The sequence below is a fragment of the Cladophialophora yegresii genome (genome assembly GCF_000585515.1).
Source record: "Cladophialophora yegresii CBS 114405 chromosome Unknown aczIN-supercont1.4, whole genome shotgun sequence".
Taxonomy (NCBI): domain Eukaryota; kingdom Fungi; phylum Ascomycota; class Eurotiomycetes; order Chaetothyriales; family Herpotrichiellaceae; genus Cladophialophora; species Cladophialophora yegresii.
In genome coordinates this window covers 2,318,041-2,331,880 of record NW_006913048.1, presented here as the reverse complement: position 1 = coordinate 2,331,880, position 13,840 = coordinate 2,318,041, and the positions used below count along the sequence as shown (strand labels likewise).

At 54.8% G+C, this 13,840-nt stretch overlaps 5 protein-coding genes across 5 annotated transcripts; 3 read left to right on the top strand and 2 right to left on the bottom strand.

Annotated features, from left to right (window-relative positions):
• Positions 1 to 565: 565 nt before the first annotated feature.
• A1O7_06180 (uncharacterized protein) lies at positions 566 to 2,068 on the top strand (the record flags this gene model as incomplete). The annotated part of the gene is made up of 1 exon (XM_007760183.1): positions 566 to 2,068. One exon carries the CDS (start codon positions 566 to 568, stop codon positions 2,066 to 2,068), a length of 1,503 nt encoding a protein of 500 aa, XP_007758373.1.
• Positions 2,069 to 2,515: 447 nt separating this feature from the next.
• A1O7_06179 (uncharacterized protein) lies at positions 2,516 to 3,421 on the bottom strand (the record flags this gene model as incomplete). The annotated part of the gene is made up of 4 exons (XM_007760182.1): positions 2,516 to 2,905; positions 2,958 to 3,095; positions 3,146 to 3,174; positions 3,232 to 3,421. The coding sequence occupies 4 exons, from the start codon at positions 3,419 to 3,421 to the stop codon at positions 2,516 to 2,518; spliced, it is 747 nt and encodes a 248-aa protein (XP_007758372.1).
• Positions 3,422 to 4,787: 1,366 nt separating this feature from the next.
• On the top strand, positions 4,788 to 5,639 carry A1O7_06178 (uncharacterized protein; the record flags this gene model as incomplete). Its single annotated transcript, XM_007760181.1, has 3 exons — positions 4,788 to 5,138; positions 5,190 to 5,207; positions 5,259 to 5,639. The coding sequence occupies 3 exons, from the start codon at positions 4,788 to 4,790 to the stop codon at positions 5,637 to 5,639; spliced, it is 750 nt and encodes a 249-aa protein (XP_007758371.1).
• A 1,334-nt stretch (positions 5,640 to 6,973) lies between these two features.
• Positions 6,974 to 9,321, bottom strand: A1O7_06177 (uncharacterized protein; the record flags this gene model as incomplete). Its single annotated transcript, XM_007760180.1, has 2 exons — positions 6,974 to 9,211; positions 9,256 to 9,321. The coding sequence occupies 2 exons, from the start codon at positions 9,319 to 9,321 to the stop codon at positions 6,974 to 6,976; spliced, it is 2,304 nt and encodes a 767-aa protein (XP_007758370.1).
• A 452-nt stretch (positions 9,322 to 9,773) lies between these two features.
• On the top strand, positions 9,774 to 13,577 carry A1O7_06176 (uncharacterized protein; the record flags this gene model as incomplete). The annotated part of the gene is made up of 1 exon (XM_007760179.1): positions 9,774 to 13,577. The coding sequence occupies one exon, from the start codon at positions 9,774 to 9,776 to the stop codon at positions 13,575 to 13,577; it is 3,804 nt and encodes a 1,267-aa protein (XP_007758369.1).
• Positions 13,578 to 13,840: the final 263 nt, after the last annotated feature.

The following is a 13,840-nucleotide window of genomic DNA, read 5'->3' as shown; positions in this document are numbered from 1 at the left end:
CTCACTGGAGAATACCGTGTCTATCTACTTACCCATAAGGTACACCACGTATGAGTGCCGCGCACCACTAGGGTGCTTTTTCCGACCGATTGTCCCCGTACGTGTATCCCGCCGAAAAGTGCTGTTCCAGAATATCTACAATACGCAGGATAAGTAAGCCCAGGCCGGTTACCTTCGGTGGCGCGTACCTAGCGGACTTCAGCGTAATTAATGTATCAGCGGAATATACGGCCGCATATCGGCCTTGTCGTGTGAACAGCCCGCCTGTTTCCATTATGTACCCGCTACCTACATACTAAACTCTATGTGCCCTGTCATAGGGCTGCGCCGCCGATAGAAGAACGTCAGCTTGTACGAGTCGACGGACCTTGTGAAAAGGATACAACTTCCAACTTCAAGGCTGCCAGGGGTGTCTTACAGCACTTGGCACCAGCGCGTTGTTGGCATCAGAAGCGAACACAAGTCCCAAGCCGCCAACGAGTCCGATCCTAAGGGTACATTACAATTTACAGCACCTTGGTCTACTTACTGTCCGTCCTTCTGTAGCATTCTGATACGAGCAAGAATGGCCATCACAGACAGTCACAACACGCAACCCACCAATGGCACACAATCCAAACTCGTGGCCTCGGCGCCGGACGCAGTGCCTGAGCCTGCCCAGATATCCCCAGCTCTCCTCCACCGCTCCCTCCACCAACAACCCTACAAAGTCACGTCCGCCAAGGGTCTGTACCTAACCCTCTCGGATGGTCGGGTGGTCATGGACGCGTGCGGCGGCGCGGCGGTAGCCTGCCTGGGCCACGGCAACGAGGAAGTCCTCGCCGCCGTGACGGCCCAGATGAGCACGGGCGTCAGTTATCTCCACTCCCTAACTTACACCACCGACGTGGCAGAGGACCTGGCACACCACATCATCGACGGCCCCCATGGCGCTGGCAGGTATGGTCTTGAACGGGCCTATTTCGTGAACAGCGGCAGCGAAGCCATGGACGCAGCGCTCAAACTGGCGCGCCAGTATTTTTTCGAAAAGGGCGAGCCCCGACGCACCCGCTTCGTGAGCAGGAAGCAGAGCTACCACGGCACGACCGTGGGGGCCATGAACGTGAGCAGCAACTTACCCAGAAAAGTGCCCTACGCGAATTTCCAGTCCGAGAACTTCAGCTGGGTCACCCCCGCTTATGCGTATCAGTATTCGAATTGGGAGGCAGGGGAGACGGAAGCAGAATTCGCCGAGAGGCTCGTCGAGGAACTGGACCTGCATATCCGGACCTTGGGGCCTGGGAGTGTCATTGCCTTTATCGCGGAGCCGCTTGTTGGCGCGACGAGCGGGTGCACGCCTGCCCCGAAGGGGTATTTTCGTGGTGTGAGGGACGTGTGCGACAAACACGGCGTCCTGCTCATCCTGGACGAGGTCATGTGCGGGATGGGTCGGACGGGGACGCTCTTTGCTTTTGAACAGGAAGATATCGTGCCGGACATCATGACCATGGGCAAGGGGCTCGGGGGCGGATACTCGCCCGTTGCAGGAGTGTTGGTGCATAAGAAGATTGTCGACGTCTTGAGGAAGGGCACGAGTAGCTTCAACCATGGGCATACTTACCAGGCCCATCCTGTGGGCTGTGCCGCGACGCTGGCCGTGCAGCGTATCCTGAGGCGCGAGGGCCTGGTGGAGAATGTGGCGAGGTTGGGCAGGTGGTTGTATCCCTTTCTCCTGGAAACGTTCGGCTCGGCCAAGTATGTCGGCGACATTCGCGGACGGGGGCTCTTTTGGGGCATTGAATTCGTCGGCGACAAAGTGACGCGAGCACCATTCCCGCCGGCGGTCGGATTTGGCGTCCGCTACCAGGCGACTTGTTTTGAGTTGGGCGTGGCCGTGTATCCGGGCTCAGGCACAGTAGACGGTAAGAAAGGTGACCATGCGATTTTGAGTCCGCCGTATAATGTGTCGGAGGTCGAGTTGAGGAGGATCGTGGAAGTCATGAAGAAGGCGTACGATAGGATGGAGGAAGAGGTTGATCGGGAACTGGCTGGGCGCGAGGATGTCAACGGCTTAACGAGGGCGTATTGAGATGGAGGTGGAGTGAGTTCGCGAGGCTATGTCGAAAAGGGAGGCCTTGACAACCCTTTCCAACCGACAGAAGTGCAAGGCAGCATACCCGGTAGGTGAGACGGAGAAACAGTGACAGGCACTCAGTGTGATGAGTTCTTGAGAATTATCATTAGAGTACGGAGTATGTATCCTGGGGCTCCATTAACGGCTACGTGCTGCTTCTTGGAGGAGGCACAATGGTCCCGGATCACTGCACGATCGGGTCATCTGCCTAGATCCCGGCTTCATGTCTTTTTGTGCGTCGTTTTGTCCTGAAAATGCGCATCGTAATTACCGTAGCGTACACCGGACGCTGCCGATAGACTCCAGCTGCCCGGTTACCGCTTCATAAAATCCAAATCTTCATAATGCATGCCATCGAACGATAACTGCCGTTCCATCCTCAGACCTGTTGTACACCAGGGACTATCTCACTGTCACCTCTGCATGGCCTCGACTTTGTGGTCGTGGGATATCTCCAAGCTCGTTACCTGTACCACTTTGACCTCGTCTTCGGCCAGGAAGAAAGTGGAAGTGGTGTTTGCCCTCTTCTTTGCCTGCAGCCGGTGCAACCGGCTCGCCCGCGGAGTCACTGAACCGAGAAAGGAAACTCTTCTTCTTTGGCTCTTGGGTCTTGTTCGCCTCGTCATTCAGCTTCACTTCCTCGAATGCCGGACCCTCTTCAGCTGGAGGCCTCTCAAATGTGTTGCTGTTGAACGTTGAGCGAGTAGGAAAGCGGCTTGACGGCCGTGAGTCGAGAGATGAGCGCGAGTTGAAACTGTCGGACTGGAGAATTGGGGAGCGGCCGGAAATGTCCTGCGAAGGAGGTCAGGCCGCTGGGGCGTTGCTATGGAGGAGAGATACTCACGAATGATCTTCTGTATGAATCAAAGGACTCGCGTGATATCGTGAATGCTTCGTTGTCGTTGAAGCCGAGTCGATGGCTGTTGCTGGTGGAGGAAGGTGACTTGGTCGACCAGAACGAAGGTCTCTCTGTGGGCGACGGCTATTGCACTGTCAACCGCTGCATTATCGTGAAGGACTGCCATTGCATACAGGAAGATATTCACCGCTGTCATTCACGGCTGATCGGTGTTAACCTCGGGTTCATGTTTGGCCTGGGTTGGCTTGATATCGCATACAACTCAGCTTGAATTCATTGGGCTCTATCTTCTTCTCCTTGATGCCGAGTGCTAGTGAAGGCTTGCCTTTGCCGTAAGGACTCTTGACATTTCCATCAAAGGAGTCGGGACGCGCATTCTCATCTGTCGTCTCAGTGGGCGCATTTGGTGCAGGACGCCTTGAGGTAAAGGGCATACGGAAGGGTGGCATGGCAGCGACTGATGTGAAGTGCTAGGTTGTTTACCGCACTGGTTTGAGACGACGGAGAATGGGAATACAAGAGAATCTCTGCAACGACTATGTCTCACAAAGAAAATATTGTGAGACGAATGTGAGTGCTGTGAAAGAGGTATGTCATGAGTACGAAATGCAAGTTGCGCCGGGAGAAGTGGGCTGTGTTGAAGAGATCCAGAAGCCGAACAAGATCAGGTCCTCGTCCCCCCTACTCCGTACGCCCAGGTCGCCCCGGGCAGCAACGCCACGGCGTACCACCGCCCAGGTGTTCGGGAAGCCGGAATTCTTCTCTGTAAGGGCTCCCGGAAGCAAGCTCCACTGAGCGATTGGGCATCAGTTAGCGCCGATCATTAACCGTAGCGCGGCTCCCTTTTCCATCGTGACAAGCAAACCCAATAGGCGATGCCCCTCTGGCTTTGTCAACTCCAGTCATCCACCTTGGAGACAATGACAGAGCTGTCGTACGGCCTTACAGGGACACTAGAACCGCTCCTTAAAGGGAACTAGGTCTTACGCTTCGCATGCAGGTACATGAGCGAGCATAGGGATTACTGTGTACATAAATTCTTCACATCTTGCCCGGTCACCAAGTACTCAACAGTAGGCTGATGATTCATCCGTCGAATGCGACTACGACATGCCAATTTCACCGGTTTTAACCAGTATGTAGATCTCCTTCGAGTACTCCATGCACCGTTATGATCGTGCTCATTCGCGTGGGTGACAGAGAGCTTCCTCCACACTTGGCTATTCCTGCTTCATGACGTCGTCGACCATTTGAGCCGTGAAACTTTCACCCCACCGAAGTTTCGGGTCCGTGTACGAGAGTGACGAGCTACTCGTAACTCGTACTCGTATACAGTACGGAGTAGACAGTGGATGAGATCGACGGCACCAGTCTCTCAGCCTCAATCCATGGTTTATTTTAAAACTCAACTCTCTTGCCTGTTGTCTCCAGGTCAAATACGGTAACACAGCAGCTAGCTGCCATTATGCAGCTGTACCGACTGCAATGGTATTGTTAACGGGACCATACAAATGTCGCTAATGGCGCGGTCGTCCTCGCACGAGGATTCTGACAACATCATGGTAGGACTTGTCAGTCGAAGTAGCCGCCCGGGTAGCAGCCATGCCATCGCGGATTGCTGTACGATGGACGGGAGATTGCAGCCTCATCACTGGTAGGACATGTTTTCATCTCTCAACAGTGAGTTGTGGTGTATCAAGATACGCTCATCCTCATGAGGTACGCGTTGGCCAAATATCCATCGTTGCGGGTCACTTCACTATCATTCTTGCCTCCTGGTAAAGCTTCACTTTTACATCAGAACTGGAAGCCACCATGGGCCAGACAGTAACTGCTCGATTCTGCTCACGACTGAAGCAGGTGCTGCCGTCGTCCAGCATCACTACCGCCACTTCGACAGCGGCCGGCAGCACTCTACTACTAGTCCGCCCTCCTCCTCCGGTCTTCCTCCAGTCCATCTTTAGCAGTCCAGTCGATCACATCCCAAGCTGCGCTATCGGTTCTTTGGTGCTTGTTCCCCTTGCTCTTCAGAAATGGGGTTCTACCTCTTCATCCTTCCTCGCCTCTAGCATTGCTACGATCCCGGCCTCCGGCAATATGCAAGATCCTTTCCCTGACGGGGCTGTGTTCTTTTTGGAGTGGCCGACATGGGCCCGTTTGGCGCTTGTGAGTTGAGCCATCCAAGAGGAAGATTGGCTTTACTGACTCGATCCGCAGGTTTTGGGTGGCACGTTTGTCCGTCTCATCTCTGCCAGACCTTAGTCATCCACCTGATAATCTAGCTAGGCCATCGTTCTCATCCTGGCTTTTCTTGTGAGATTGAGGCATTACGTCCGGGACAAAAGAAGAGCGAAAAGAGCAGCCGCAGAACAAGCCGAACGGGGCGAAATGACAATGGTCGCTGCCTTGGAGGATGATGCACTCTTTGGCATGCGCGCACTTCTGGAAGACCCAGAAGTCGAGGGCGTGTGGAATTCTCGCGAAGCCACTCCAATGCATCTCGATGGCGGTGTCTGTACTCCTCCTGCCTCGCAATCGACAACGAAAGCCCCGAAACACTCTTCGAATTCCTCCACCACGATATATGACACTGCAGACATTGGTTTGGCCTCTCCGACAGGTATTGCCCGGCTGGAACTCATGCGTCAACTTGCTAACTCGGTGTAGTTCTCACTCCGTTCATCGGGTCTACTGCGGTCGTGGATGAGCTGGGTGGACCGTCAACTCCGAAAAAAGGGAAGACACTAGTTATAAGCTACAATGGTCCATATTCAAGATCGGAAGCTGCCCAAACTGTATCAGGTCTGGATTCTCTGTCGCCGTGTTCCATGCGGACCTGACCTGACTTTGTTACACAGACGTCGGCCCACTCACACCAGTAGTGAGGTCGACTCCTTCGCCTTCGAAAATGCAGCTCCGTCCAACCTCGAACCTGTCATCCTCTGGCTCACGCAAATTTGTGATAGGGAATCGACCACGGAACTCACCCCGGCACCAAAGGGTGGAGGTGCAGTCTGAGACTAACCCACTTCAACGCATGGAAGCTCATCGACGGTTGCATTCCGCAGAAAGTGGTCAATTGCACCCGCGAGACCGTCGACACTCCGAGGTCGCTGAGACAATGCCTCTTTCCTCATCTACAGAATACAGCGAAGACAGCGACGACTCCATGTCTCGTGCTCTATCTTGGCCTACGCGTGACGGCACAATGAATCTGGGCAAGCAGCTCTCTCGCAGAGTCCAAAGGATGGAAGGCCCCTCTCCGGTTCCATTCCGCGCTTTCGTCGAATCCTTACCCACTACCAAACTACCACCTTCGGCTTGGACGGACAGGACTCAAGCTAGAATAGAGGCCAAGGTGCCTTGTTCTAAGGCAAGTGACTCCACCTCCAAGACATCTAGACATACACCAAAGTCTTCCACAAGTTCCACCACATCGGCAACGGCTCCCACACCATCCCCTTCAGACTTGTTGTCAATCGCCAATACTCGGTCACGAAAGGTCAACGACGGATTTGAACTTCTGCCAGTCGGCACACTAGAGAGGACACCCAAGATCAAAGAATTTGGAACTTGGCATAAGAGTTCTGGGTCACAGAAGAAGCCTAAGAAGCTGCAGAAACGGGCGAGGTCAGATTCTGCTAGTCTGAGTTCTACCGGGAGTCACCGGCGCAGCAGCGACAGCTTTCGCCCACCCATCTTCTGAGTGCGTGGGACGTGTTGTTGGTATATGAATTTTGTGGCTTTGGATGTGCAAAGGTCCGCAAAGCCTTCCGTTCCCTTTTGAGAGGTGCCCGAGCCAACCTGGGCGTCTGTTGGTATAACCATAGTGTCTTGGGAAGTAACTGCCGTGCTTACCTGATATGGCCAAAAAAGAGTGGGCAAGAAGATAATAGCAGTATTACCAAGACTGCACTGATGATAATGATAATGGCTCTCAGATGGTCCTTGATAGTGGGCTTGATACCGCGGTCTGTTGTTTCTGTGCCCCGGACACGATATCATCTGCCCCAGTGTTTCTGGAGCGCTGCGTACTTCTTTATGTCATCTACCCCGACACTCCGCCTGACTTCGTTTCTTGCATGCTCGAAGTCCGCCGGTGTTATCGCCACTGCCTGGCCTGAAGCCACACCGCGGCGTATCGCGTTGTAACCGGCTCTGCGGACGAGGGACTCGAGGTCGGCACCACTGAACCCATCACATGCCTCGGCGATGGCGGCGACCGAATCGTCAAACACCATGCCTGCGACCTTTCTACACAGCGTCCTCAGGATATCCACCCTGCCTTCCGCGTCCGGTAATCCGACGTACAACAGGGTATCCAGCCGCCCAGGCCTCAGCATAGCAGGGTCAATAATATCAGGCCGATTCGTCGCCGCAATGACGTAGATCCCCTCCCTACTATGCCCGACGCCATCAAGTTCCGTCAGCAACGTATTGACGACCCGGGCGCTGGCCTCGGATCCACCCCCTGAGCCTCCCTCCCTGGTGGGCACAAGGGCATCCAACTCGTCGAAGAAAATGATCACGGGCACGGAGCTGCGCGCGCGCGTGAAGACTTGCCTCACGGCGCGCTCGCTTTCACCGACGTATTTATTCAACAGTTCGGGTCCCTTGACGCTGATGAAGTTCGCGTGGCTGGCGTTCGCGCAGGCTTTGGCCAGGAGAGTCTTGCCACAGCCTGGGGGTCCCCAGAGGAGGGTGCCGCTCGAGGGAGTTATCCCGAGGCTTGTATACAGGGCCGGATTCAGGATGGGCTGGATCACTGTCTCTTGTAATTCGGTGATATGGGACTTCAGAGAGCCAATCGCCGAGAAGCTCGTGCTGGGGATGGTGGCGAAGCCTTCGCGCAGGGAGGACGGTTGGATCTTTGGGAGGGCGGTGAGGAAGTCGGCGAATGTGATTAGTAGGACGGCATGCTTGGTGTCTTCGTCTTCTGGGGGTGCGGCCTTGGCGTACTTGACGAGGCGGCGGAAGGATCTGATGGTCTCGGAGGAACTGCGGGCGACGAGGTCAGGGAGGGTGTCGGTACCATTTGCGTTTGCGTTGGCATTTGCATCCATGTCGACGTCGGTAGTGTATACCTCTGAAATGGCTTTCAGCTGGTTCAGGTACCGCCTTACTGCCGCGGCGGAGGCTGTGGATACGAGGTCGTTGAGGTCAGCGCCGACGAAGCCGGGGGTATGCCTGGCGAGAAGAGGAAAATCCATGTCGTCGGCAAGTCTCATGCCTCGCGTCTGCGCTCGAAGAATCTTTTCTCGGACAGGCTCGCTGGGCACGCTCATGTTGATTTCTTTGTCGAAACGGCCGCCTCGGCGCAAGGCGGGGTCGAGACTGTCGGGTCTGTTTGTGGCGGCGAGCACGATGACTGGTTTTCCGTCCGTCTTTTCGAGCGCGAGGTCGTCCATGCATATCAGGAGCTGCGCAACAATGCGCTTCTCCATCTCTCTTTGGGCGGATTCGCGCTTTGGCGTAATGGCGTCGATCTCGTCGATGAAGATTAGACATGGGGCACACCGCATCGCTTCCTCGAAATGCTCGCGCAGTGCCTTCTCGCTCTCCCCGGACATGCCTGACACGATGGACGGGGCGGAGATGTTGATGAAATTGACGCCCAGCTCGGCTGCCAGTGCGTGGGCGACCATGGTCTTGCCACAGCCTGCAGGGCCGTGGATCAGGATGCCCCGTGGCGGTTGGACTCTGTGCTCTGCGTAGATCTCGGGCTTGGTCATCGGGATGACCACCAAATCCTCAAATTGCTGAATTACTGGGTCGATTCCGCCTAGGGAGTCCCATGTTACGCCCGTCGGGGGTGACCTGTCAATAACGGGTGCGGCCTTGCGTTTCTTCCTTGGAGGCTCCCCGTTCACAATGGGTGCTGGTTTGGCAGGTGACTCCATGGCGACCAACTCTGGCTTGGGTGTCGATAATGCAGAGGGCGCCGTTGAATTGGCCCATGCACTGACTATGCTTCGATTGAGGTTGCTGGACGCTGGCTTGTGTTTCTGGCGCTCCTCCGGTGCAACTTCGATGGACGCCTCGCTGTCCGACTCGCTGTCCTGCTGCAGAGTCAGAAGCACACGCTCAATACTATCCTCCAGCAACTTTTTCGGTCGTCTGTTAAGGCTGGAATTGGAGCGTCGGATCTCGTCGTACACACTGGCGAAGGTAAGGCGTTCGGGCGGGCCGTCCTCGTACTGTGCACGCTCATCGATGATTCTGCGGACAACTTGGTACACCTGCGAGACGCCATTGTTAGCAAAGGGCGAGCGTAATACGGGACAGCAGGGCTTGCCTCTCTGTCTAGACCCTGCCCGAGCGTTTGGCGGCGGCGCGATCCTCTAGCCATAGTAGCCGCTTGCGCGAGATTATCTTTGATCGCTCACAATATTTTTTCGGGTTGACTAGAATCGCTAGAGCTGCGGGGGTCCCTGTCTCCAACCCCAGCCTTGTGGTCGGTCCCTGCCTCAGCCTCGTGCTAGTGACCGGTGGAGCGTTTCCACACGAGATGCAATGCCAAGTCGGAGTGAGTGGGCTGACGACTCTCGATTTCCGGGGAAGCCTAAGGTGCAAGTTGGAGCAGCCTAAGTTGACAATCGGGGCATGTGGCATTTGTGTTCGTCGTAGGCACTTATATTTCTTTTCTCACATCTCACATGCGGACTCGACACCAATAGCTCACGAAGTAACATCCTTTCGCACTCCAACCCTCCCACATGCCAGGATACCTCAGCTCCAACTGAGCACGCGCCACGGCTCGATGATTTGGATTGCTGCTCAAACTCGGCGCATCGTGCCTGGATGCCCGTCCTGAACCCTTTTCTGCGCGCGCTCTTTCAGAGTAGTGTGCTAGGACACGCCCTCCCCTCGCAGAACTATGTCCTCCTGGTGCCTACCACCGAATCCCTCCTGTTCGGCCAGGATCGCGAAACGAACAGGAGATATGCCGACCAGGTCGAAGATGAAGACTTCCTTGGAAGCCACATCCTCCGGATCATCCCCAACGCGGCCGCGAAGGAGGGAAATGTCCGCGACAACCGTACCAAGGCGAAAAACTACTCCACCGTCAACGGGCGCACGGTCATCGTCAAGGAGAATGTCGTGTATAGTAACAAGGGCTTCAAACATTTGAATCAGGCGCCCCTGTTGAGTGATCTGCTGTATTATTCGCCGGGGAATGATATGCAACAATGGCTAGTCTACTACATCTCCAAGCCCTTGACGGGTCTGTTCGAAGCATTGCCCATTAAGCCCGCCATAATCGGAGACAGGACAATCACCGCGTCCGCGTCCGCGCCAGTTGCTTCTTCATCGTCTTCCGAACCTCCGACGCCTAAGAAGAAAGATATCAAGAGCTTTGGACAGCTGCTGGAGAACTTCCCCATGATTCAGCGACAAATGCAGTCGGGCTTGGAGAGGTTGTTCAACGAGTTTGGCAAGGAACTGGGAAAACCCCTGCCACCACCACCTTCGCAGCCTTCACCCCGTCCGCTGTCGAGCGAGTGGGATGGAACGACTCAGGCATCGGAGAACGGATCCATCAGGTCTAACGGGACAATAAAACTGCCGTTCAATTCTCCAGCATATTTCGAGGACGAGGAGGACCTCATGCGAAGAGCTCTAGAAACGGCTGTCACTGCAGCCATTGACTTGTTCCAAGGAGTCGACAAGCAGCAACTGTCAAACCTGGGCGCGACAACTGACCTGACTGGTCCCGACGTAGAGAAGCTGATTGAGCGATATGTAGCAGAGTCGGTACACGATTCGCTACTATTCCCTCGGTTATGTGCGTTTCACAAAGCACAGGACCACGAACTTGACCGCAGAATACGGCAGATGGACTGTCTGGACGTCTCGCAAGTTGGAATCGCTATAGAAGACGGTCGGAACGGCAAGCGAGATCTCATCAGCAGAATCAATCGCGGAGTTGGAGTCTTTCGAAAGATGGGCGTGGCTGGTAGTCCACAAGAAATGCTGGATATATTACTCGAAACGCAAAAGGCGGTGTCAGAGCCGGCGGGAACCTCGGATGAGGAGAAGAAGGCCGTGGCGGCAATGACCATCAACGCCGACGTCCTAGTATCCATGCTTTTACTCGTCGTCATCCGGGCCTCGGTAAGACATCTCCAGGCGCGATTGTCGTATATGCAGCGCTTTATCTACATTGACGACGTCGAAAGTGGCGAAATCGGCTACTCTTTGAGTACTTTGGAGGCAGTGCTGACATATCTGGCACGAGATGCCGGCGGATTACGGAAAGCATCCAAGCAGAACCAGTCGCTGTGGAAAGCAGTCAAAAGTGGAAAGGTCGACGAGGTCAGATCGATATTTGAAGAGTCCGCTATCATGGACGACGACCTGGTCGAGGAGCCTTTGGAAATTCCACTATCAAGAAAGACCACCGTGTTGAACATGGCAGCTGATGCATGTGCTAGACCCATGCTGTCACGAAATCCATCCAGCGAAGGGGGCCTTTCGCACGTTTTTCCTTTCCAAGCAGCGGAGAAGAAAAATCCGATCCCTAAGCAGAAGAAGAAGGTCCACATGGCCGCTAGAAGCATGTCGATTTCTTCTGTACACTCGGGTTTGTCTAGAGCAGCGACCATCGAGACGACACTCAGCGGCATAGAGGGTGACACCTCTGTGCAAAGCCTTGCGCAGACCCAAGACGCGGTGGGGAACTCAGTCCTCATGATGGCTGTTGAGAGCCAGCAACCGCAATCCTTACGTTACCTGCTGAGCCTCTCCGAGCATTACACGCCGGAGGAAGTCATGGCGGATTCGAACCAAGAAGGAGCGACATTGCTTAGTGCTGCCGTCCAGCTCGCCAAGACGGAGCTAGTCGACATCATACTCGACTTCGTTGAACAGAATGCGGAAGAGGCAAAGTTCCGAGAGTATCTAGCTGTCAAGGACACTCGAGGCAGAAGCGTTGCGCACTATATTTTCAACACGCCGAAACTGATCAAGAGACTCGCCAATGTCCTGCCTTGGCGGCAAAAGGACAAAATCGGACATACGCCTCTGTTTGCGATCTGCCGCACGTACGACCATCCCGAGTACAGCAGTATGGTCTCTGAGGCCCTGATAGCTGCGAGAGACGCCCAGCAGGATGACGGTCCTTTGCGAATTGAAGACCATGTTGACAACAAAGGCAACTCCTTGCTACATATTGTTAACGACTCGGTCATCATGCAACGCATACTCCAGTATTGCGAGGTTGATATGAACGCTACCAACGACAAAAAATTCACGCCCTTGATGCTGGCAAGCAAGTACGGGCGCGTCGACATGGTCAGGATCCTTCTCGGCGATCCCAGAGTCGACACCCATGTGCGAGACTTTCGCGGTTTGACAGCGGTCGAACTGGCCAAAGATGACGAAGTGCGAAACCGAATCGACGACCTGATGTTGTTCTCGCCTGCGAATACAGTCGACGCAGCTGGCCGCATCACGGCAATCGTCCGCTCCTTCTTCGTCGAGGACGGCTCGACGCGATTCATCCTCAAATCCGGCGCTCCCAACCCTGCCGTTTCTAGCACGACTTACACCATAACCACCTCTCGTCGCGCCCTCATCGATTTCGAAAATCTGGCAAAATGGCTCTCGATGGACTCTCCCGCTTCGTACATGCCTATCATGTCGGCCTCGAACTTCCGCAACCCGTTTCAACTGCATTCCCGGCCTTCGAGGGCTGTTTTGTACGATTCGCAATGCCACCTCGACCGGTTTCTCAAGATTTTGATGAAACACCCTACATTCTCCACACATGAGATGCTCTGGGAATTCTTCCTGGTGCCCGACATGTTGCAGGAGCAGATGGCTGAGCGGGCCCGACTCAAGGCGGAACTCGTGCAGGAGAAGATCACCGATGAATACGACCCTTTGACCTCGAGAGCGGACATGAACGCCGTGGACGGCCTGGTCTCTCACTCCCGCGACATGGTGCGCAAAATCAACATCGCCACCCGCTCGGTTGTCCGTAAAGGCTACGCTTACGTGCAAGCGCAGGCCGACTTTGCAGAAGCTCACTCCCTTTGCGCCGTGGCCTTTGCCACTCTCGCCGAGCCTGCAACAACTCTATCAGACCCACTTGCGCACACCTTTCTCCGACTCGCCAGTCTGATGCATACGGAACCCGCGTCGTCGCCCTTGCGGAATTACATCGCTTCCCTGCAGACTTTCCAATCTACGATCATGGCTGTGCAGTCCGCGCTGCTGAAACCCTCGGCGCTGATTGATAAGATCACATCCGCGCAGAAACAGATCGAAAAGGACAGGTTGAATCTGGCCAACAACTCTGTGCCACGCAAGGGGCTTCTGAAGAACGTGAATCTCCCGTTTCCCGGCACGGAGGAATCGCGGATGAAAGCCCTCAAAGATACGGAGCGCAAGGTGGTCGAGAGGGAACTAGAAGTAGAACGCCTAGGTCGCGAGCTAAGGTATACCAACGAGGTTGTCGTGGGGGAGTTGGCAGGCTGGAACGACTGGAGGGAAGGGTGGGGCAGAGAAGAGGTCAAGAGGATGGTCAGGCAGACCGTCGTCCTGGAGCGGGAACGGCTGAGAGCAATGCAGAGGGCGATGAGGGCTATAAAGGGAGAGTAAGATACAGTCAGGTCATTGGCATTGGATACATATGGTGCAATACAGTACTTGATTTGAAGGCTTGAGGCGAATGGCATGGGGAGGGGGTGTACAGTATAAACAGAACCACATTGAAGAGACAGGTCGACCGAGCAGCGAGTGATACCCTGGTTGAGTTGATGGGATTGTGACGCAAAGGCAGGATAGAACAGACTAGCATTTCATTTCATTTCTTGTATAAACCGTAAATGAGTCCATAGTATCAAACGCTCTGAGAAGGAAAA